Raw genomic sequence first — 25,406 nt, forward strand, 5'->3', positions numbered from 1 at the left:
AGACACAAAGGTTTCCTATATGAAAACATTTAATAAAAATAATTGACAATCAAACCTTTCCTTCTTTTGTTAGGTCGATTACCAGTAGCGCTTAAGAATCAGTTCGACAAAGTCTGCAGCGTCATGCACCAGTAATGACCTCTGACCTAATACTTAGAAGGGATCTATTGTTCTGATTGTCTTCTGAGACTCGAGTTTTATTTGTGTGGTGACTCATCCGGTCGATAAAAGTAAAAATCGACCGGATCAGTCACCAGAAAATAAAACTCAAGTCTCAGTAGAGCTAAACTTTCCCTACAATTACAAATTACTCCATAAAAACGTTTAGTGACGTCAGCCGTAGTTATTACACTGGCGATGACCCACAAATTGACGGTAGATTGTTATAAATAGTGTCTAAATTCTAAATCTTAGTTTAAAAAGTAGAAGTGACATTCAAGTGTCCTAAAAATTAGATATGATTATCGCCTATTTTTACGCGTGATACCCGGAGGGCAGAACGTGTCTAAAAATGGGCTCGCTATCTTATGTTTTTTCGTCGTCGTAGTCACAAATGTGCATCTTTCAATTATTAACTCGTTTTACATGTATCAAACTCAGTTTTCTCCCAGAGAGGATATTTCTCTCTCCTATTGTCCTTATTACACGGAATGCCCGCAGGGCATGACGTGTCTAGGTTTCGGTCGGGTATCTTTTTTTTCTTCATCGGTGTCATAAATGTGCACATTAATTTATGCATTAAACTCTGTCCTCCCCTAGTAAGGATATATTGTTCTGATTGTCTTCAACAGAAGCGGCCCAATCAAAATCTATTTTTCAGGCACATATCACGAGAGAGGGGACCCACTCATCACTTCTGTGTGACGTCAAATCATCATTTGATTTATTCATTAAAACTAGATTAAATTCTTCCCTCTCCCAGAAGGGATCTATTGTTTTGATTGTCTTGAACAAAAGCGGCCCTATCAAACTCCATTATCTGCGCGTATATCACGAGGGAGGGGACCCACTCATCTCTACTTGTGTGACGTCAAAGCAAATCATCATTTGGAAAAGTTGTTTTCGTTCAATGGCGGCCACATGTCTGAATTTAAGACTCCGGATCTGCCGTTTTCAGAGAGAAAACCAACCTTTTCCAAGCAGTAAATCGAAATAATAACTTCTAGGTAGTACTCGACAGTTGAAACGGCGGAAATTGGGAGAGTTCACAGCAAAGAAAATCCGCTTCAAAAAACAAATCGAATGATCAACGCGAGGGATTAGAGCTAGAGGAGGCCAGACCAGTTCAGCGGGGTCATGACGTTATTGCATAGTTATTTCTGGTATGATTCCTAGTAACACAACGATAAGTATCACGCAATATATCTGAATAAAACCATTCAGACAATTATTTCAATGACCAAGGATAAAATTTTTTAAATATCTGCGAAACATACAATGGGGAATAACTGGGGCTACATTAAGCATTCCGTGTAATGCCATTAGAGGGGCATCTTGTTGTCTTTAACAAAAACGGTCCAATCAGAATGCAATATCTTAGTGTATGTCAGGAGGTATCGGACGGAAGTTAATTACTATTGTGGCGGTCCTAGTGGTCTCTCGGTGGAACTGAAAAGGCTTCTTTAGTGACGTGGCCATATTGTATTAATGGTTAAGATTCAAATGTGCTGTTTACAGATCAGAAAGAAAATTAACCCATTTAAAGCGGTAAATCGAAAGGATAAGTTCTAAGAAGTATTCGACAGAAAATGATGGAAAATGGACAGCTCGCGGCGAAGAAATCTGGCATTGACCGGCTAGATCGTGTTCTGCAATACGGACAGGAAAGGTCAAGCATAAGCTTAAAACATCACCTGCGCGGCAGGCTTTGTCGAACTGATGCCTAAACGGAAATCCACTCCATAAAAAAAAATTAAAGGTTTGATTGTCAATTCTTTTACTAAAAGTTTTCGTGTTCATTTAGGAAAGCCTTTTGTCTGTCTTTTTTTTTTGTCTTCCACAATAATACTGTCTTCTGTCCGGCTTCTGAGTCAGATATGTAATATGCCCTGAGTCATGACGTTTACCGAAAGCTATTTCCGGTATGATCTCGAATGGATAAATAGGAAATATTTTGACGTCATACGGTGCCGCTATTGTGAGCAGAAGTTCTTTTGTGTGAAACAATTGAACAACCGCATTAAAATCCAAGATGGCGGTTTCTGTTTTGTCCAACACAGAAATGTTATCTCCATGTTTTCAACGAAAGTGAAATTAAATTCTATTTCCAACAATTTAACGTTAGTTTATTTCAAGAGTGGAGGTTTCCTTTAAGGTCAGATTAGGTTTTTCCTTCAGTGGTTCTGGCCTGCTGTTCCTCAATGAAATCGCGGTACTCTGAGGCTTTGTCGACAGAATTTTCTTTGTTTTCTTCGTCGACTTCGTTGTTTTCAGGGCTTGTGTTAGTCCCCTCGTCTGAATAATAAAATTCGTTGCTGTCGTAAAAACATTCCGACGTTACGGTTTGAACAGTAACTGTTGCTACTTTATAAGCTTAACTGAAAAGATTTTTGCTTTGTGTTGTCAAAATTGAAACAATTTTCTCCATTCAAACGTACGATGTAATGCAAGCGGTCTGTATACTAAAATTTGGACCGCTCACAGAGCCAATCAGAATGTGCCTTTTCACTGCAGGCTTGAAGTTGAGATTGTATGGGACAATCAACGAATGAATGAATGAATGAATGAATGAATGAATGAATGAATGAATGAATGAATGAATGAATGAATGAATGAATGAATGAATGAATGAATGAATGAATGAATGAATGAATGAATGAATGAATGAATGAATGAATGGATGGATGGATGGATGGATGGATGGATGGATGGATGGATGGATGGATGGATGGACAGACGGACGGACGGACGGCACTGAACAGTTTTTGTATTAGGCTAAACCCCGAGGTCATACCTCAACTAGGACTCTCCGTGTGGAAGTTATTTCTTGTAGGATTTTGGCAGTAATCCTGGAACTTGAGGAACTTTCTTGAGCTCCATTTTGATCGTTCGATTTGTCGGGTTTTGAAGCAGTCTCTCCAGCTGGTTTAGCGACCACTTTTTGATCTGTTGACTCCGTTCGAAGTCTGTTTAGAAATCTCGTGTTAGTCATCTCTGTTTCGGACCTTGTATCCACTTCAAAGCTTTAGTTAGGCTTCGAGCGCCGACGAATTTCCGGGTGTCGCTTCGGCGGTGAGAAGCGACAGCCGGAAATAATTCTGCGTCCGCGGGCGAAACTGACTTGAATTGGATCAGAGCAAGAAGTTCCCCACTATTGCTCCTTTGTTTCCGAAGGCATACATCTGTGTCGTACGGAACTTTCGGCTTTTGGGAGGCTGCGACTTTGTTCTAAGGTGATTACACCGACAACAGACAACTATAGGGATGACCCTGAAGATGACCGTCTGTGTATTTATCGAAGGCAAAATGTTGGTTTTATCAAAGATCAGGAACTCTCACAATCCCAAGGTGATCTTTGAGTGACATAATAGTGAGGTAGAATTACACCATCCTGTGTTACTACCTCCGTTTGATTGATTTCCTAGTGCGCGATTTTTTTTATCCACCCCATGTATTTTGGTTAAAAAAGCCCTTGAACCTCTCCAAAAAGGTTATGGGTGTAAACGTTTAAGGATCTCATGGTTTGTACTTTCCAGGAATCAAAAGGTTTTATTCAACATGGTGCAAAGTTTCAAACTCAAGTCCATGATAATTACCTGATACATATACATGTAGCTCCGAATTTTACAGCAGCTCCCAACGAACCGGCATCGAAATGAACCAATCACCGTCAACCACGATGCTACTTATACTTGCACACAGTCAGTAGACAACATCGCCTGATGAAGACCAGCTGCATAGTGGTCGAAACGTTGCGATCAACACCTATACATGCTACACAATCGATTAATTTTGACCTATTAATAGTAATCAAATGTTGTGCATATTCCATCTCAATCTTTTCATACTGACTGACGCACATTTGTTCTCAGTTGTCGTGCAAGCTGCTACACTCAAGCAGTTTAAGGCCTGGCTTAAGGGCTTTTAAGAGGAAAAATGGTTTATTCTAGATAACTTAAACAAATTCAATGGCACTGAACTGAAATTTGGAAGATAAAAAGATCTTATCATTCTGAAAATTTCTAAGCATTATAAGTAGTACTATAGAACACGTGACATGTCACGTGATCGTTTTTGTGAAAAAAGCAAAGATTTGACAGGTAGGCGACGGTTTTAAGAGAAAACATCAAACAAAAACGCGTTTCTAATAAAGCTTAAATATCTTCATCGCTTCACGTTTGGAATGATCGTCCATTGTTTTCCAGAAAAAAATTATTAGGACAAAGGTCATTTTTTAGTCCACAATTCAACCTTTTATTGCTAATTTCTCCAATTTAAAACTTAAGGACGGTCATTCCAAACGTAGAAAGTTAAATATTTAAAATCTGCTTCGAAAACACTAATTCAGTTATTCATATAAAGAAAATTCGCCGCCATATCGCCGATTTACGAACTTTTCATTTTTTGGTCACGTGATGTGCCACGTGATCAAAATTATACGTTAAGGTAAAAGAAAACATCAAGTTTAATATTCAGGGAAAATTTCATCCTGTTCTAGGCAGACAAACCGAAGATATAGGGGATCATTCATAATTTTTGAAGACCCTTCAAACCCAGGCCTTAAACTGCTTGAGCAGGAGACATTAAAAAGGCCAACTGTGAATGCAGTGATTGTGGTATCAGTAAAGGACTCAAGACAGAAACATTTGTGTAAAGCATAAAAAAGATGGCATACACAGTGACAGGCATTGATATCCTCGATTCAGATGAAGAAGACGACACGGAGACTACTGGTTAGAACATTACATACACATTTATATATAACATTAACGCACCTTGTACGGCGCTGTAGTTCAGGGAGAGTTATGTTCAGCATCAAACCAAATAAAATTTGCTTTTAACCAGGGAAAATGTTGTGGTAAGACCCACTCTCTTCCTGACTTCAACATTTGTAGGAGCAAACATTTTCTCTCATCGTTTCACTCCAGTGTGGTGCTGGTAGGCTCAGTCTTACCGTGGATCAAAATAAATGTAGATATATACAAGACTTCAGCTATCCACATTACCCTGGTTTACACGTAGGACGCAAGCAAAAGCATAAACACAAGCATAAACACAAGAAAATCTACGTGTAAACCGGTGCGACGCAAGCATAAGCACCTTGTGCTTGCGCTTGTACTTATGCTTGCGGCGTCCCGGTTTACACGTTATGGAAGCCGTTCCATTCTCTTGTGCTTGTGCTTATGCTTGCGTCGTTGCGTCGTACGTGTAAACCGGGACAACGCAAGCATAAGCACAAGCGCAAGGAAAGAAAACTTAAAAACAGTGACAAGTTGTCAACGTACATTCAAGTTACTCATGCGTTGCCATTTGTAAAATGGCGGCACCAAATTTTTATGCTTCTGTGCTTGTGTATATCTATATCACCTTATGCTTATGCTTATCGCAATGTGTAAACATCCTTGTGCTTATGCTTGCGTCTTACGTGTAAACCAGGCTAAGTCACAGCCAAGTGACGTTTGCCATTCTGATGCCACAGACTTAAAAGTTTACCTCACTCAGTTTTCTTCACTAAACAGAGGTCGTCACTTTCTTTAGTGTCCCTCACCATCCCCAAAAGGAAAAGAAGGAAAAAAAAATTCCCTCAGCGCTTATTGAAACTTTCTCTTAATTTGCAGATCCAGCTCGATGGACCCTCAAAGGTACATTGCAATGTTTATTCACAGTCAAGTGCTTACATTTTGTTCAAATAAAAAATTAATGACGTTATTGTAAGGGCCTAAAGAGATAGACTCAAGGGATGTTACATTCAACCATCCACCCATTTCTTTAGTTGGATTCACACATCAAGACTGTGCTTAAAGAAGCGTTCATCGGGCGTGCATGAAGCAGTTAAAATAACGATGAAGCCCCTTGTTAACATTTATTAGTCAACTGTTCAGTCATATTTTGATTATCGTAGGCGGTATTGTTTGGAATGACTTAACTAGCAACCTACCAAATAAACTGCAAAAGCATCGTGGTGCACTTAAACATGGCACCAGCAAAAGATGCCTTAAACATACTACGCTGGTCAACTTTAAAGGAAAACAAGAAGAGAGGAAAAAAAATTTCATATGTCTAGTAGTTCAAAATAATAAACATAACGATTTCGGACTATTTAAAAAGATATTTAAAAGGACAAAATATTGCAACCCCTGTCTATAACGTTAGTCACCTTGCAACATCGAGGCAAGATATTACACCACCGAGAACTAACAGAGTTCGATAGAAACGTTTTTGCAATATTATTGCATGAGCGTGAATTGAAGATGTGATGAAAGATAGCCAACAAGTACAAGCGCATAGCACTGAGCTTGCTGTAATGGCAAATAATTGTTTTATAAAAATAAATAAATAAATAAATAAATAATAATAATAATAATAATAATAATAATAATAATAATAATAATAATAATAATAATAATACAAGAAATATTGCTAGATATTTCTGATTTTGCAGGAAATACCGGAATACTTATCTATAGTTTAAATGGTCCCTGTGCGTTTCTTGACGATATGGTCAGTATGGTCTTCTATAAAGTGTGAAGTGTCCGATGCCGACATTGAGCAATGAATCATGGGATAAGAATGATGACTTCTAGGATAGCCTTCGATCGTTCCGATCGTCTGAGAATGTTTCCAAATGATCGCTTCAAATTTTACACGATCGTCCCAATCGTCCAAACGATCGCGGTCGTCCCAATCGTTAGCGATCGCCTGGGTAGTGTTTCTATATGATCGTCCCGATCGCCTGGAAATTGGTTGAAACGACTGGGGCGATCGAGTCGATGATCCGGACGATCAAATGGAAACCAGACTTAAAGGATTAAATAGTTTGGTAGTGCTCCAATATAAATATCTGGTAATTTTAGTAATCCATGCCAGTTTGGCAGTTTTTAGTGTATATGCCAGGTACAAATGTTAATGTAGGTTACTAATTAATTTTGTTATGCTTTGTCAGGAGGGAGAAAAGCCGGCTCATATGAGAAACCTTTTTTAAAAGTCGAACATTTCGTAGATAGTTCTATGGATCTACCTGAGGAGATGTTAAAAGGTACTTTAATGTACGAAATGGGAGCAAAGATCGTTTTAGGGTGTCTGGAATCCGAAGACCTCGAAACTAAGAATATATTGAGATGGATAGTTCGTCTCCAATCAAGAATCAATCTAATCGCAAACCAGCTACTCCAAAAGAACCCTGTCTGACAGCAACAATTTCTTCGAGATTTTTGTAATCGAGTTTCGGTAAATCGTTTACCTCAGGCATGTATATTTGATTCTTACACACGGATAGAAATTTGAAAGTGTTGACTTGCGAAGGCATGCAGAACATTACAGCGCCATCCTTAGACGTGTTATTTGGGTGATAATTGAGAGTTAAGTTCCCGCGAAGAAATTAAAAATGTAAAACTTATTTAAAATTTTCAGGGCATCGTTAGTTGGTTTACTTCCGGAAAGTTAATTTAATTTCTCTCTTTCGAATAAATTTTAATCCAGTGACATTCTTTCAACTTTCTTCTTCCAAAGAATGTTGTGAATTTGCTTGTTGCAAATGCTGTAAAAAGTTAAAAATAAACAGACTGAACCATTCACAGCAGAAAAATAGGACATTGTCGTAATTAAGTATAAAAAACCCGACCTATTTACGTGAACCTTTTGGAAAACAGCCACGTCCATCAATTGGCTAGTTTCGATCGTAAATTTGTATTGCGTCGTTTCGCCCTCATCTAAGCTTTTGAAATGTCTGACATAAACGTTGTCTTGATACCCTAAGAGAGCCTCACAAAAACGGAAGATTCCAAGAGTGTGATTCATGGGAAATAGAAGAAATTGGTAGTACACAAAAAAACAACCTACTAGTAAAACTGGTTATGCAGTATAACGTCATACTGTCGTGACGCGATGCACTTAACATCATGTAACTGAATTCACTGTCGGTAAACAATTTATTAGTCTGTGAGCTGACTGGGGGTGCTTTCGAGGCCAAGTTGTTGTGGACGAAATTGACCAATCAACTGTTTAGCTTATGGACGTTGTTTCGTTTTCGAGGTGTTAGCCTTCGAGGTCTTCGGCGCTTTCAAGGTCTTAGTTTTCGAGACCTTAGTTTTTGAGGTCTTGGGATTTTATAGGGCGTTATTGTTGTAGACACCAGGTAGTTTCGACATTCTGTAAAATTTGAGAATAAGGCATAATTTTTGTTGTGGTTCATAGTCGCATGCGCAAAGGCCAGTCATGGATAACTTAGGTTTCTACAACCTGAGCAGATTGGACAAAGTTAGAGTAAAGGGCCTAGTTTGTAAAGAAACTGCGATGTTGTGTTGGTGGATACTGAAAATGAATGTTTGGTTTTATCAACGAGTTAGTTAAGAGTAAATTTGCAACCATAAAGAGATTAACAAGCTGACGTTGAGGGCTAGCCCTTCATCAGAGTGCCGAATTAAGTAATTTTGAATCGTTGAACAATGGAGCTGCGCCATTGGTGAAAACATAGTAACAGGAAAATAAAATAATGCAATCTGACGACTTGTATCCATGAGGCAGGTAGCTAAGATAATTAAGAAAGTAAGGTATATGTTTTCTTTTAGTTTATAACCTCAAGGTTTTAAACATTTTATTTTATTTACGAATTTGGAGTCAGTCGTTCAGTAATCAAATTTTGTATCAAAACTTGAAAGTAATTCCCAGTTGAGAAAAAATTGAAACTGGTTGTTCTGAACGTCCTCTTTAATATAAAAACAAAAAGTGTTCATCACCCAATAATACTTAAAACATTCAGATGTTTCCTTTAAACCACAATTAAAAGCAAATAGTATGGACGTGGCGGACCCCCTTACAATTTTGAAGCCCCTTATTTTGCTAGATCACATCAAATATTGTTTGTCGTCATGATATATGTCTCGCTTCAGTAAAATAATATATGTGAGATGTGAGAAGGGGAATTCATGTGCCTAACAAATGTCCTTTTTGTTCTTAGAGTTGATGCCTAGTTATGTTGTGGCCCGAGGAGCAAGAGCCATGGCAGCTTACCATAAAGCAAAGGCCCATGGCAAAATATGTGATTGGAGGGTCAAGGTTGTGGTGGTTGGTCAGGATGGTGTGGGGAAGACAAGTGTCGTTAGGTCTCTTAAAGGTGAAGATTTTAATCCCAACGAGGCAAGCACAGATGGAGTTGACATGCATGCTCCCCTGAAGAATCCTGGAACTCAACCATGGAAGAATTTTACTCTGGAAAAAGGAACCACTACATACCACTACAAATGCGCTGAGTGCATTAATACAGTATTGGTCTCTGAATCAACAGCAAGTGGATCATCTGATGAGCTAATGGAGGTGGATTTAGAAACCGGTAAGAATAAACTCTTTCATGATGAAAAGTTTGATCAACCTCAGACAGTGCATAATTTTGTTTGTTTGTTTTTAACAGCCAGAACGATGTTGATTAAGTAAAAGTAGGAAATGCCCTTGCAAAAACGCTAGCGCGATACTGGCAGAATCCGGCCCACCGAGGTTTTGGATGCCGGGATTCCCGCCGGGAATGGAAATCCCGGTAGCACTTCCGGCTTGATTCTAGGCAGGGAGAATAACTTGCGAAGGCAAAAATCTCGACAGAATCTCAGTTGCAATCTCTCGAAGATTCATTGGCTGCAGGCAAAATTTCAGGAAGCAATCTTGCCAGGATTCTTGCCATGTCAAGCAAAACTCCCGATAGCCAAAATCTCGGCAGGACCCTGGCGAGAATCCCCCTTAGGGTTCTTGCCGATAAGTCTTCCCGGTGGCCAGGACCTCAGTAAAATTGCAGGGAGAATCTCACAAAGATTCATGGTGCGAAGCAAATTTCAAGAGGCCAAAATCTTAGCAGCATCCCACGGGGAATGAATCTCACCAAGATCGAAAACAAATTGATGAGAATGTTCTACTTCACGACCTGAAATCACGTTCGATTGATTTTTTTGTCAAGTAATTCATAACAAAGCCTGTTTTCCTAGACTGCAATACAGTGGACATCGTTAATTGAATTATTGACCCATACTGTTTGGACACGGCAATTTTGCAGTCTTGTGTGTCCAGTCTTTCGTCCCGGTTAAAATTTCAGAATTAGTATTTCGCAGACACGGGACAACAAGTTCATTTTGTTTACGGAGAGGCTTCAAGGCCCGTGACTTAGAGAGAATATAGTATGCCCAAGATTGTTTCCTTTGCCGGGTCCACAAAGTAGACTGATGACGAAAACCCAATTAACAAAACGATTAACTGTCAAAATATTGTTACCCAGGAGCGGCTGACATAGGTTGTACCTTAACCTGCGAAGCTAACAAGGACGTGCCGCGGCATACCGCACCAAAATCGCTGTACCCTTTTAATATAAACATTTTTACCTAAATTATATTTAGCTTTTATTCGGCGAATATCCGAGATACCTTTTATTTTACATGTCCTTTTTGGGGGTAAATTTTTCCCATCCAGCAACAGTGCACGAGAAAAACGAAATTAAAATCCAAGCGACAAAGAAAACGCATTAGATTATGTCGTTTCTTGGGCTCTAGGCAAAAGGTCCTAATGTTGCTTGGGCGCTGACATTGCAAAATGTGCGAGCCATACAACGTTACGTTGTGTTCTCTAGAATCAGACAGCCACCTCCTAGAGTGGCTATTTGCCCTTTGACCAAATTAAGCGTCTGTTTACCCCAAGGTCACCCCTCCTGAGCAGGCGTGTAAATGGTCAAGCCAGGGTCACATGGCTGCCTGGGCTATGTTTTTCCGCTTGTTTCTATCCGGACGTAACTAATCAATGACATTCATGAGTAATCAAGGGTAATCAATTCAGTAATCAGCTGATTAGCTCTAAACTTTTCTACCGGTTTGTAATTTTACAAGTGTTCTGCTTCTGGTCTTAGTAGCAAGTTTTGTTGGCGTTCTTGGGCTTTTTCTTTGGGGATTTCTGAGTGTTGGGTGTAGGTCTAGAGTTCACTGCTTTTGTTAGGCTGCGTATGACAACTGGCTCTCGTTCATCATCTTAAAAGCGGCTGAGAGATTGCTGCAAATACATTCTTGGTCGTTATCCATTTAAAAGGGGTGTTTGTTTAAAGGGGGACAAGAACATACCTTTCTTAACATTTAAATCGAATTTACAGTGGCAGATATATCCATCTGAAGTAGATACAAGTTAAAACGCGCCTTTTAACATGTTAATATAACAATGAAAAAAATTAAAAATAATTTGAGCAAAATGCTCCCCCGTCTCTGCTCCCCCCTACCCCCTCATTGGGGTAGAGTTACTGGGCGCAGAGTCTCTGCAGAGTCCCACCCTCACCGGTCCACCCGCCGAGGGAGCTCCGAAAACCTGATGATGCTGAAAACATTATATATAGGACGCGACAGCGTCTTTCCCTCCCATGTGGGACACATTTTCTTAGACGTGCACGAGGCACGGCCTCGTTTTGGTGCGAAGCTTGTTTTCGTCCTATAACGTCATAAAATCACTTTTTTCGTTCACAACTCTGACAGAAGTCTTGAACGCGTAGATTTCTTGACATCTTTTAGGTTGATGTCGATTACATCAAGGATTTTCTTGAAAATGTTCGTCTTAAGGTGGGGGTTCACCTAAAAGCCATTTTCACGCCGCTTAAAATCGGTCAAAGGAAAATATCTTGTTTGCATTTCAAGCAATACAAAAACCCTCCATTCATAGCACAAATTAATGATTTGGGGTGTTTTATGAATTTTTGGGTGATTTTTAGGTATATTTGGAAGGAAATAATTTTTCTTGAAGGATTGGTAAAATTAAAAGAAATAAAGAATGTTGAAGATTTAGTGAAGTTTTAAAATTAGAATTTGTAGTTAATAATTAATAGACGGATACCAAGTTAGTCCACTAGCAACCCGGGGTGCTCTTGCGTGGTTGTCGACTGTCTGTTAGTGTTCCAAAAATCATTTTCTTTCTTCTATCCATTCTTAAAACTCTTCAAATTTCACTCAAATTCAGGTAGAGCCCCACCTTAAAGGGAAGTTTAGTTACAGAAAAATGACTGAAGAACGGCAGGACCAACTTCAGGTATTTTGATTTAGAAAGATATCCGTTGAGAGAGAGTTGGGTGTAGTATCTGCTTTTGGGACAGTTGTTGATAATAATAATAATAATAATAATAATAATAATAATAATAATAATAATAATAATAATAATAATAATAATAATATTGGGACAGTTGTTAATAATAATAATAATAATAATAATAATAATAATAATCTTTTATTAGGAAGCTTTCGTTCACTAAATGTGGTTTTCAGAAAGGTCCTATAAAGATTCAATATACAAAAGGTTAAAAAATACAATATATAAGACAAAATTACAAAATGATAAAAACAGCAATTCAAACTAGAAGCTAAAACTACAAAGATATCATCGATGGGGTTAAAAACTTCAAATTAATAAAAAATAAAAAATGATAAAAGCAAAAAAGCTAAAACTACAAAAATTCTTACCGATAGGGTTAATTAAAAAACCTGGCAAACATGTTTCGCTTAAAAGTAGCAATATTCGGTGCATTTCTGGTCTCTCTCTGTAATTCATTCCAGTCTTTTAGAGAGTGATGGCAAACTCTCTGCTTTCCCCAATTTCTGGTAACACGGGGTAGTCTGAGCATGTCTTTGTTCCTTGTATTATAATTATGAATATCACTGTTTGTTAGTAAATTCATAGAGTGGTCCATAAGTCCATTAATGCACTTGTAAATATATATGCTAATTGCCGGTGTTAATTCAATATACATTAAAAACCCGCGTATAAGAACCTGGATTTTTTATTTAGCCTAAACAAGTTCTTATATAAATGGCACTTAAAGCAAATTTAGGCTACCAAGGTTCTTAAAATAGGTTTTTATAGTTTCATATGAATTTCATTTAAATATATTATAAATAGCATCTCATAATACAATATAAATCATTTATACCATAATGCCTAAAGGCATTGATATTAGCAGAGTACTATACTTGCAAATACTTGAGGAATTATTCGAATGATAAACACAATAGACATACAACACAGTACTTTAGCTTGAAAGAAAAAAAATGTTGTGTCAAGTTACTTTTAAATATAATCAGATGATGATCTTAATTCAGCAGTTTCTATCTATACACTTTTACAGCAACTCCACTGATAAGAACCAGCTTACTTGAAATTTTAGCCTAAATAGGTTCTTATGTGGAGGGGGCTTAAAATGAACATTTTAGCCTAACAGGTTCTTAAAACCCAGGTTCTTATACGCGGGCTTTTACTGTATCACAGTGAAAAATAAAAGGAGAAAGAGCCACGTGAAAAATAAGGAAGATATAAACATTTTTTTTTTATGATGAAGTGACGTGTTCATGTATGAAACATTGGGTAGTGCTGTTCAACGTCTGTGATGTGTCACACAAGTTTTGATGACACAAATTTTGATGAATTCAAAGTTGGAAATTTTAAATAAAGAACCTTTACGGTAGACTTAATTACAAGGGTAATATTTTTCAGTTTATCAGATTATCCTCGATTATCATTTGGCGTCTGTTTCTCGAAACCCCTAGTTTTAAGAGCGAATTTGTCGAATTTTAATTTATTGTGGGAAGATTGCGAATTAGGGCCATTGTTTTTCATGGGGACTTGTTCCCTGAGAAAACAGCGAAACAAAACGTTTATATTGCAATTCAAAGGGGGGGGGGGGGGGGGGATTAACATTTGCTTATCAGTTGTCATTGTTTCCTTATTTGAGAAGCTTCGTTTAAGCTTATATCGATATGTTATATTCAGCAATATGTTATATATGCTATGAAACACTTGCCGGATAGTTTCAGATAAGACAAGTGTAGCAAACAGGAAGGTTTTGAACTAAAACACGTTAATAAAGGATAACAGGCACTGACCTTTATCTTACTGCAGATGCTCCACGTTTGTTTAAATAAAATCGTCCAAAAAAATAAGTAGAAATGCAATATTGTCCGCTCTAGTTTACTTTAATAGGCTGCACCTCTTAGCCTTGCTAACGCAGTGAAATTTCGTCGCGAAGCACCTAAGTAAAGTGCAAACCCTTCTATGAAATCAGCTAAAAACTTCGATGAAAATGTGCTCGATGCAAATCATTGTCCAGTTAACTTCCTGTTCATCATCGGTTTGACCCGTTCTTTGGTTGAAGTCGTCGTGTTGGGTGAAGTACAATTGTTTCTTGCATTTCTTTCACTATAGTGCTCGTGGCAGTAACATTTTACTTTCTTGTCGTGGTCTCCGCAATAAATTTCAGCATTCTTTACAAATATGGTCGAGATCACAACTGCCTTGCAGAGATCGTGAATGTTTTGACAAGATTCCAGGAGATTTTGTCTTCGGGAAATGAAATTCTTGTCGGATCTCCGCTGAGAATCCCAGCCAAAATTTGCTTTGTCAGGATCTCCGCCGGATTCTTACCTGGATTTTTATTCCCTGGCTGCCGAGTGGATCCTGATGGCTACCGAAGAGGTTACTGGCTGGGATCATGGCGAAATCCCAGTAGTTATTTTACGACGATGTACAAATCCTTGGCTACTAGGAATGCAGTGTTGTAGATCAGTTTCACGTGCACTGTTAGTTAAAGAAATGTAATGATAAAGACAGCCAGATTTACTCTTCTTTTGCTGACTTTTTCTCCTCTTGTTTGTACCCACCCATTTACCCTTTTAACTTTATTGTTTTTATTTATTGTGGTAAAAAGGCAGAGCTGGAAATATCTCAGTGACAATTTCTTTTTTATTTGACTTGGTGGTTTATCTTTTAGAAAACTCTGAGGGCCACAAGCCACACACAGCACTGGAGGACAGTAAGGTAACTGACGTTCTAGATTGAGTTATTAGTTTCAAGAAAAAAAGACAGTTCTTGGAACAAGAAATAGAATGATTTTTTAATTATTTAGGCACTGTTCATGATTAAAATTCAACCACAAAGGAAAACAAAACCTCGAAGAAAGAACACCATCAGTTGCTCATTTCGCAAACATATCATCACTAAGTTATCAACATTCTGGGGATGTAAACTGCGTTCCGGTTTCGACTTAGAACAAAGGGTAGTCTTCATTTTAGATAAACACTTTAAGGCCGCAAAGGAATCGATAAATATGTGGAAATTGTAGAGGTCTTTCGCTGTTACGATGTGTTCAAAGCACCTGCCGTTTCCAAACTTAGTCATGCCGATTCCCAAGAACTAAGTAAGGATTGATATTAGACCAATACTTTTTCTGCTTTGTTTTTGGAACTTGGGAAAAAGTTTAGAGTCGTGCATGATATCACATAATAAGTCTGTGAAGTAATGGAAAGTAACCTTTTGCAAAACTCTTGCAGCTTGGGAAAATTTACCAGTATATAAAAAAACTAACGTCTTAACGCTTGTTAGATTCAATGAAAAAACACCGGATTCGAGGTCTTCTCCGGAAAAAGCTCTCAACAGGGATCGAACCCATGAACTTTTAGGATAGCAGGATGGAATACAACCACGTCGGCCTCTCATCGTTCCCAGCCATGAAGGAGCTTCAGTCGAAGGCCGACAATTTTGTAGCGCTTTTAATACCTTTCTGTAGTATCGTACTGTTAGGACTGGGCACTAGACCTATTGCATGCTGGGAATCTGTAGTACTTGAACTGGACCAACAAATCAAATAGTAATGGACTGTGAAGAGTAAGCTGCTAAAGAATTTTGAAATGTTATGAAACGCCTGACTTTTTTCCATGCACCTAGTGCACTGCTATACCAGTATTAGATACGTCGGCAAGCTGTATCTGCCATTGTTGTCAAGAAATTAGATAACTGTTTACCACACGAGTTCACGGAGAATGGAAAAAAGCGTTAATTTAATAGTTGAAATTGCTGTGGTTCCAGCCTCTTCCTCTGGTCAGATTTCTGATTGGTTGACATGGCAATACCATTAACCAATACCAACACATATTTTTTGCACCCTGTGGGGTCCTTTAACATTCGGTACAAGAACAGAGCTAACATTTCTGTCTTAAGCAATACTGTCTTTCCCGATTGTGCATACCAAATAAGTCATTAAGGGCTGCCAGATTACGTCATCAAAGGTATTAGGATACATTATTATATGGCAGGTTCCGCGAGCGGGCAAGATGAGTCAAATCCTGCGCTGTGATTGGCTACCCGAGCGGGCAAGATGGAGCTATCTTGCCCGCTCAGGATTACCCGTTGCCCGTCCGCTTGGCATCGAAAGTTTAATCCCGAGACACAATGCAAGCTTTTCTTCGATTTTCTCGTTGTTCTGGGTGAAAACGCTCACTAAAATGTTCGGTTAACTCTCAACATTTACCTAAAGGAAAGGAAAGAGAACGGAATCGTCCTGGTGTGGTGAAAATTTTGTTTCAGCTAAAATGAATGTGAGTTAATTGAATCGGTGAGTCTCTCCTGTGTGTATTTAGATAGAGTTGATTTTGTTAAACGTATTGTCTCCAGTCGAGTACTAAATTGATTAGTTCTCTAGGTTTGTAATGACTGTATTTAAATCATAGCGTAGTGAAAGTTGCGTTAAGTGTTTAGAGCAGTTCAGAAAAGTGTTTTTCCTCAAGTTCGCCGAAGAAGCTCACGTTTTTAATTTAGCCGCGTCTTGCTTGTTGTAAACAACAAAATCTTATCAAAGTTTCGCCCAGTTTTCTGATTTACCCGCTCTTTTTTTTCGGCTTATGTTTGCATATATTTTCAAAATCTATTGTTTCATTCAATAATTAATGATTGGAAGCCGAAAACTGTGTAAAAATGTCTTTTATTTACGCTACCGCGCGATCGGCTGAAAATGGCGAGTTTGCCGGATTCTATTCAAATCTTCCCGCTCTTGCCAAAATCTAAATTTTTCGTTCTCAATAATTATTTACTCCCTTTAAGCCATTATAAAGTTAGAGCCTTAATATAATTTAGGATTCCTTGTTTTCCACGATTACATGCTAATCCAAAAATGCACTGAAAATAATAAAATCTTGCACCGGCCGGCTATGAAGAATTTCTTTCCGAGCAGAGCTGCAGTTTCATGTCCTGTTTTGTTTTGTTGTTGTAGTTTTAACTTGAAGGTAAAGTCCTTTATTGACCAAGCTTGTTCGGTCAAGATGGCTGGATATTGGCCTCGTTCTTTTTTTGCGTTTTTGTGGACCTCGACTTCGTCTCGGTCCATAAAAACGCAAAAAAAGAACTTGGCCAATATCCAGCCATCTTGACCTCACGCTTGGTCAATAACGCATATATATTGGTAAGAATTATGCTTACTTCCAGTCAACCTCGTTCCCAGGGTCTCTCCTTTTCACGTCCCCGGGAGCGAAAAGAGGAGAGACCCTGGAAACGAGGTTGACTTCGAGTTATCAATGAATTCTCTGTTGTTGTGGTTTTGTGGTCATGAAGTTATGACTCTAGTGACTCTAGAGGAATGAAAAGCTTGATTGAAACTTATTGCCTGCGGTTAAAACTTCCCTTATGACTCTGGTGTCTACTATCTACACCTTATCTGTTGTAGGAGGGTACTGTGATTTGTGTTTGTTAGTCTGTTCCTTCCAAACAACGACCAGCTATAGGATACTTATGCACCAGCACATTTTTTGGTAGCCTTTTTAAGGTTAATGATTTTTTTGGTTCTGTTTTAATCTATCCCTAGGCATGTTTTGAAAGCCCAGTACAACAAGGTGGCAGCATACCAGATGAAATTGTTGATCTCTTAGATGAACAACAAGATAACGGCGTCTGGCCAGTTATTAGCGATTTTGCTGGCCAGGCTGTTTATCACGCTATTCATCCCATTTTCATGTCACGTGAAGCAGTCTATGTCCTGGTGTTTGATCTTACAAAAGATCTTTTTAGTACACCCCAATGTAATTACACCGATGATACAAACCTAGATCATATGATGAGGTGGCTGGATTTAGTCCACTTATTAAGGCCCTCTGAAGAAGAAGAAGAAAAAGAAGAAGATGGTTGTAATTTGCGGCCTCCTGTCGTTCTTGTGGGAACACATGCTGACGAGCTAGTCAATCCTGATGAAAAGATCGATGAAGTGACGGAAATCCTATTGGAAAATGCAAGTGATTTTGTCAAACACATTGTGAACAGATTAACCGTAGAGAACAAACTTGCTGGTCAGCGTCCCATGCAAGGTGAGGAGGATCGAAGAATTATTACACTTCGAGAAGTGATACTTAAAGATGCTATGCATTATAAAACAGATGAAGTTCCCTTAAAATGGCTTGAGGTGGAAAACGAGGTCTTTCATCATGTCACCGTCAAAAAGGGAGAAAAGTATATGAGGAAACAGAAATTCAAGATGGAAATTGTTGACAAAGTCATCCCTCCGGACCTCCAGGATGACGTGGAACATCTTTTAAATTTTTTGCATGATCGTGGTGCAGTAGTTTATCATGACTGTGGTGGTAATCCAGACGATCTGGTTGTGTTGGATCCACAATGGCTTATCCATGATGTACTGTGCAAGATAATAAACGTCAAAGAACGAGACAAAGGAGAGAAAGGCGGCATACTTTTGTATCGCAAACTGCTTAAAGATAAAGGCATTCTTCATGCAAAACTTCTCCATTATGTATGTCAGAACCTACAACTTAATGGCATTGAAGACTCCCTGATTGGCATCATGAAGAAGTTTAACCTTCTTTTTGAATCTAAGAACGAGGATGGCGATGTAATTTACATTGTTCCTTGTATGGTGCCAACCAAGGCAGCAGAAGACCTTATTTTTCCAGTAATCCAGGGATATGAACCTGTGTTCATCACATTTAGCACTAACTACGTTCCACCTGGTCTGTTTTCTAGACTTCTTGTTTTATTTGGTACATGGGCTTCATTAAGAAAAAACTGTGCATCGCAAGACCTTTCTTCTAACGCCGCTAGGGTTTTTATTGGAAGTGGCACTTGCGTTGGATTTGCTTGTTTTAAAACTGTCATCAAGATCCACATTTGGACGATGAACAAATTCAAACCAACTAAAGCGGAGCCCCATTTGGCCTTAGAAGTGTACAGGTAAACTATCTATTGTGTTAAATTGATAATAAGTATGACAAATTTATCACCTGCCTTGTGCAAGCACGACAAGCACAATACAATTTCAATTTGTCCAACACAAAGCAAATCAACTACGTAAACAACAAAGTTTTTATTCTATTTTGCTTTAACTCTCGTAAACTCAGGCTAATGATTTTACCGTGACATAATCCATAGCCCAGTTGATTTTACCATTTCAACATTGTAATAAAGAAACTGCAAATTTGAATTGAACATCAAATGAAATGTCTGCCGTCTCAATTACCCACACTGGGTAAGAAATTTGCCAATGTTTTTAGCAATTTTCATCTTGTACCTCTCCAATAATTGCCGATAATAAGCATTATTAATATGTATGATTTCAAGAGGACAAGGAATCATTATATTCCAAATTTCTCCATTCATAGAATTTTAGAGGACAGCCTAAAGAAATTAAAAGAAGAGTGTCATTGGCTGCATGCTGTGTCTTGGACGATTTGTGGTCAATGTAAATTGTGTCCTGGTAAAGTTGACAAGAGTGGAGCTTGTTTCTGGCATCAGAAATTAGAATGTGCCCATGACGACTGTGCCCACTACGTTCCCGTTCCCGAAGACATAAAGAATCCTTTCTGCTGTACAAATACCAAGGACCTAGACTGCAAGCTGACCCCCACTTGGATTCAGGTCAGTGGTGTAACTGTTCAGCAGAAATTGACATGTTATCATGCATGTATGTCATGTATCATTTTCAGCTTTTCCGTCCAGCCATATTATCGCGAAGGGAACTGTTGATGTACTTTTTGGAGTGGAAAGATTAATTAGAGTATAGTTCTAAAATATACATAAAGCTTCATTTTTCAGTAAATTCAATGCTTCTGCAAAATTATATATCATAAAAGGCTTTGTTTTATCACTGATTACATACAAGTATATTTAAATCGAAGAAATTTCAACGCACACTTATTTTACAGGCACTTTGTTGGGGCGTCCCTTCTGAAGAACTGTCTGGTGAGTTAGCTCCTTAACATTGTTACAGTTGGGTCTTAAAATGGGACCGTGGGCTTCCCTGAGGAACTGCCCTTTCTGTTAAAAATGTGTATTCTTCAGCCCTCTTCGTTTAGAATACGTGGTCGTTTTACGTTTTTAAGTTTACTAAAATCTCCGTTAACATAGTAATGTTTGTTAAATAATTTGTCTTTTATTTGTGTTGCTTGATCTTACTGACTTAAACGATGGCTATACCACTGGTGGTAATAAACTTAAAAGTGATGACATGTTTATTTGCCTATATTTGTGACAAAAATGTAACCGATATTTTATAACGGGAAATTGAAATTGAAGACTACAAATTTTGGTAGGTTGTCATCATGGTTTGAAGTGGTAGCTTAGTTAATCACTTGTCTCATGATTGAGTCTCTTTGATACGGATCGCGAAGTCGACCGCTTTATAGCTTCTCTTCGTCTTTTTAACGGTATAGTTTTGTACCCTAAAGAAGGCAGCATTGCCGAAACGTCGGTTTAAAAAATCTTACAGCGTCAATTTTATAATATTTTAATTCACAGATGGGGGCGGATCTAAACGAGGGTCCCGCCGCCCCCTAGTTTTTAGGACAAAGCCGAGGTCCGTACGAACGGGGCACTGAGATATTTCGTTTTGCGAAAATAAATATCAATCAATCAATCAATCAATGACTTTATTAAGTGTCGAAGTATTTAGCACTATTTTGCTAAATGGGGGAACTATAAATCAGTGAAATAAACATAACAACTGAACATAACATATGTTACAAATCCCAACTGGTGGGAGGCAAATCAGCTTCACGCGTCTACCGTGAAACAAATCCAAGTGGTCAGAACGGGAAGAACCACTAGGCCACACCGCCTCCGCGAAGAGAAGCACATGGATCGTTTCAGATCCCCCCCCCCCCCCCCCCCACAACATCTGTCAAACGTAGGTTGAAGTAAATTTGTTTTTAATATTTTTGACAAAAAAAGACCACGGCAACATGAAGGGCGTTACTTAGCAGTTGCAAAGATATTGCATTCCTTCAGTCTGCGTTTCTTAAACAAATAAGAATAATAAGCTCTTTTCGATATATCAAAATTCAGCTTGATAACTAGACCAAGAGGACACAAACAAAGGAAATTAAGTACCGAATCATGTTCGGTTTTTGTCCTCCAGACCTGGATATCAAGTTGAATTTTAATATTTCTAAAAAAGCCTATTGTATGATTTCTATTTTATAGTGAAAGAAGGCACTCCCCCTGATGAGGTTCTAGAGGAGCTCTCACATCGTATTTGCCACGTGTGGAAGACACTTGCTCGACGGCTAAAATATGATGAATCAAAAATATATGCATTTCACAAAGAAAATGAAGAGTACAAAGAAAAGTCGTATCAAATGCTACTACATTGGAAAGGGAGGGACGGTTCAGCTGCAACGTACCAGGTCTTATATGACGCTTTGTGCCATAAGCTGGTAGAGCAAAAAGAATTGGCTGAAGCATTTTGTGTTGCCACTAAAAAATAGTCAATGGAGTGAGACGAGTGGAATTTTGTAAGGCTGTCTATGTGGTAGAACAACGCGTTTTCCTTAAAATCTCATTTTTAACTCGTGAATGCGCGCATGCGTAATAAACGAGTTATCGTAATGTTCAATCTCGTCCCCAGAGCCCGCATTTCCCTTATCCAGCGAAACGGGCAACGTTGCCTGTTCCGCTGGATAAGGGTAACGCAGGCTCTGTGAACGAGATTACGTAATACATGTATTCGGAAATTTCAATCGCTCGTTCCATCGGTCACTCGTTGGGCTGTAAACTTTTAGCAAGCTACTCATATGGTTCGCTGAAGTATCTCTCCTCCTTCAATTCTGCTGGTTTCAGCAAACATGAAAACCTTCAAAGGAACTAACCCTAAAATTCCGAGGAAATACCGTGCGTGAAAGAACAAGAATAAAATAGGAAATTTCACAGTGCGATAAATCTTATTTGGCAATAATGTAATCCATGAGAACGGGACGTAAACACTGACAATTTGCATTCAAACGCACAACGCTTCACAGATTTCTATCCCCGGCTACAAAATGTACACGTTATCTTTAAGGATCCAAGGCAATGTCGTGAGCGAAAGGCTTAGAGTAAAATAGGAAACTAAAACTTCGCAGTAAATTTCATTCGGGGTCGAATGTGAGCAATAAGATCGATTCACCGAAAAAATTAAACTGAATCATTGTATAGCGCAATTCGAGGGATTTGATTGGCTTAGCGGCCATGGTAATTGAGCCATTATACCATAGCCGAGAAATGGCGACCATTAAATTGTCTTGTGGTTGTTCTTGCACAGCGAAATCAGTAAGATCTAGTAAAATTTCTTGATTGTTTTTAATAAAACAATTATTCCACTTGCGCTTGTTGGATATGAGATGATTATAGCCAACTCGGCGCTACGCGCCTCGTTGGCTATCTATCATCTCATATCCAACGCGCGCTCGCGGAATAATTGTTAAACAACATAGCGCGCGTGCTTCCTTATCTAATTCCTATTGGCGTCATCACGGTACATTTCTCAACATACGCACAGCCGTGCGTCCATAAGGTTGCGGAGTGTGCAAATCAGTTAAACTTGGGTTTCCGTCGCTTAGTTTTTACAAAGTTCCCCAGAAATGGACGAAAATAGTGAAGAACTACCTGATTTTTTTTCTTGGAATTGAGTCTTCTCCAACTATATTGTGCACAACGTAAACATCGTGATGAATCGAAACTCTAGTTCAAGTACTAAAACATTATGTGGTCTTGGAAACTCGTTTGCTTACATTTTCATTGACTTTAACTTAATTCAAAGAAGCAAATGTTGTTCATTGACAGTTTCGATGAAACATTCTCGTTTAGTTTCTAACCAGTCAATAAGAACCTGTTTTTCTGTACAGCACATTGAGAGAATTTTCAGCGAATACTTTGTCACTTTGTTATAAAAGAATTGGTTTATGCTTTTAGCTGTACTTATATCGACTTATGGATGCACTTGGGGAGTTCAGAGAGCACTCAAGAAGCTAGAGTTACTCTCGGCTACGCCTCGGGCAACTCTTACGCTTCTCTCGTGCTCTCCAAACTTCCAGCGCGCATCGATAACTCGATATACGCACGCTAAGCATGAACCAATTCTTACATGTCAAAAGTGCGATTTGTAACTCTTACAAGTTTTCGTTTTTTATACGTATTGTTAGAAAATGAAACAATTTACAGAAATATATTGTGCATACTGCGTAGCTAAACAGCCTCTAAGAGCAATCTGAAGATTTGTATGACTTTAAGAAAACTCATATTTATTCTGTAAATTTTGTAGATATTTTGAGTTTTGAAAAATTTTAGTCAGGAAGGGATAGTCTCACGATTTCACCTTTTCAGGTGTTTTTAACTTGCATTTTGTGGTTTCTCCATGAATAAACTATACCATCTTATGTGATATTTTGACCGTTCGTTTCATTTTGTTTGGAAAAATAAGAATTAAAACCGATTCGTATGTCAAAAAGGAGGAAAACAATAGTCGCAAATTTTAATCGCATTGATATCCAAAGTCTCAACTCGGAAAAAGAAAACGTACCTTTTTTTTAAACAAAAATCCAAAAATTATGAGTTCAGTTTCTTTCTTTCTTTATTTTTTTACCTTTGCAAAGTTTTGGCAAATTCATTTGTTTGTGGTAGACAAATTCATTTGTTTGTCATAGATACTCACTCCAAACTAAAAAGAATTTGACCGGCACCTTTGCGCTTTGCAAATCAATTGGCCTCGTGTTATTCTTTCTACAAATAGACCGATCACGAGCTTCAGTCGAAGCCAAAACATCGCTCGAATTCTATTCTTTAATGATTTTCGAAACTGCAAGCTGAAATTTTTTCTCTTTTCTTTATACATCCCTGAAATTTTGGCTTCCTGAGCTTGAGAGACAGAAAGGCAAAAAGTAAAATTTCAAGACCTCTCACCTCATCCGCTGAACTTCTGTATTAAACCTCCAACACTGATCTCTTAACCCACACAATCGAAATACGAATATCACCAAATTGATGTGTCATACGTCATCAGTTGCCAATCACATGCACGTAAGGCAAAGTCATCTTCAACAAATGAACTGCAGCCCCCAATACACGTGCGGCCCTACCAAATTTTTTCCCGATACAACTATACGATCCTATGCCCCATTCACACCAAGGCTTAAACACGTTTAAAAGCTGTTTAGTTAAACACAGTTTAAATTTGTTTCCTTCATAAAAGCTGCTTTCGGATTTTTGTAGACTACAGATTTAGCGCAAATAAAAGCATAAGTTAATGTTTACTTGAATCCTATGTCAAAGCCAATGGTTCAGCTTTCTGTTACCAATTTTCATTTTGTTACACCCGGTTTAATCAAACATGTTTTTTTGGTGTGAATGGGGCTCTAGGTTGGTCAAATGGAGATTTTTTTCTGGTATACAAACTGTATATTCCCACTGTAAGTACATACGGTACTTTTGCGCGGGGACTATAATGATGCCTTCTCGGGCAAAAACGGAAAACCTTTCAACAACTTACATACAAGAGGTCTGTATTTGAGCTAAAGAAAAACAATGGATGGAAAACGCCACACCTCCCTTCCAAAATGCCGCATTGTCTACTTTATCATAAATTAACTCACTTCATGCGCGTCCAATTGATATTCTCTAAGATATTTTCAGTTGAAGAAATGCACTTTCCTCTGCACTGATACAGTAAACCTTTAAAAAAGATTTCCATCGCTAACGCATCGGGTTTCCTCATGACAGAAAACAACGGATGGAAAAAGTTGCACATGCGATAAGCTTCCCATCAAATTAAATGAAGCGCGCTCTGTTTGCGAACTTGAAGTAGTTTGCCTGCGCCTTCTGAAAATAATTTTAAAAGTTCTTTTAAAGTGCTGAACTTTCGTTGCGTTGCATGCAGAGGGATCTGGAAATGAAAACTGACGTTTTAAAGAATCCTATCAAAAACAAAAGCTTGGTTTAAATGACGCTTCATTCTTCATTGTCTATAGAATGACGATAAATACACGGAGAGTTCTACGCTTCCTTACAGGCCACAATGTTAACTATAGGTATCGCAACAAAGCTTTTTTAAAAACCCTTCCAACAAGCGGAATACAAAGAAGTTGTGGCACGACCGAGAGCAAAATTGTGCAGAACAGATCCAGCTGCCTCTTACTGTATAGAGGATTATGAAGCCGAAAAGGCGCCTTCGCGCG

The 25,406-nt window shown here is 38.4% G+C and overlaps 1 protein-coding gene across 4 annotated transcripts in view; it reads left to right on the plus strand.

The window, feature by feature from the left end:
* The window catches only part of LOC146467419 (putative serine/threonine-protein kinase pats1), a 63,481-nt gene extending 42,974 nt beyond the window's left edge, over positions 1–20,507 (plus strand). For 2 of the 4 annotated variants that reach the window (XM_085125911.1, XM_085125910.1), the window contains 3 exons: positions 17,783–19,155; positions 19,584–19,839; positions 20,127–20,507. In XM_085125911.1, coding sequence (XP_084982037.1) covers positions 17,783–19,155; positions 19,584–19,839; positions 20,127–20,180 — 1,683 coding nt within the window. In that variant the 3' untranslated portion in view covers positions 20,181–20,507. Of the gene's footprint in view, positions 1–4,738; positions 4,893–5,777; positions 5,802–7,102; positions 7,196–9,115; positions 9,488–14,920; positions 14,968–17,782; positions 19,156–19,583; positions 19,840–20,126 lie in introns of those variants that run through there. The other 2 variants (XM_085125908.1, XM_085125909.1) reach the window with 2 other exon arrangements.
* The last annotated feature ends 4,899 nt before the right edge of the window (positions 20,508–25,406 follow it).

This window comes from Pavona decussata, unplaced genomic scaffold (assembly GCF_977016875.1).
Source record: "Pavona decussata unplaced genomic scaffold, jaPavDecu1.1 SCAFFOLD_136, whole genome shotgun sequence".
Lineage (NCBI taxonomy): Eukaryota > Metazoa > Cnidaria > Anthozoa > Scleractinia > Agariciidae > Pavona > Pavona decussata.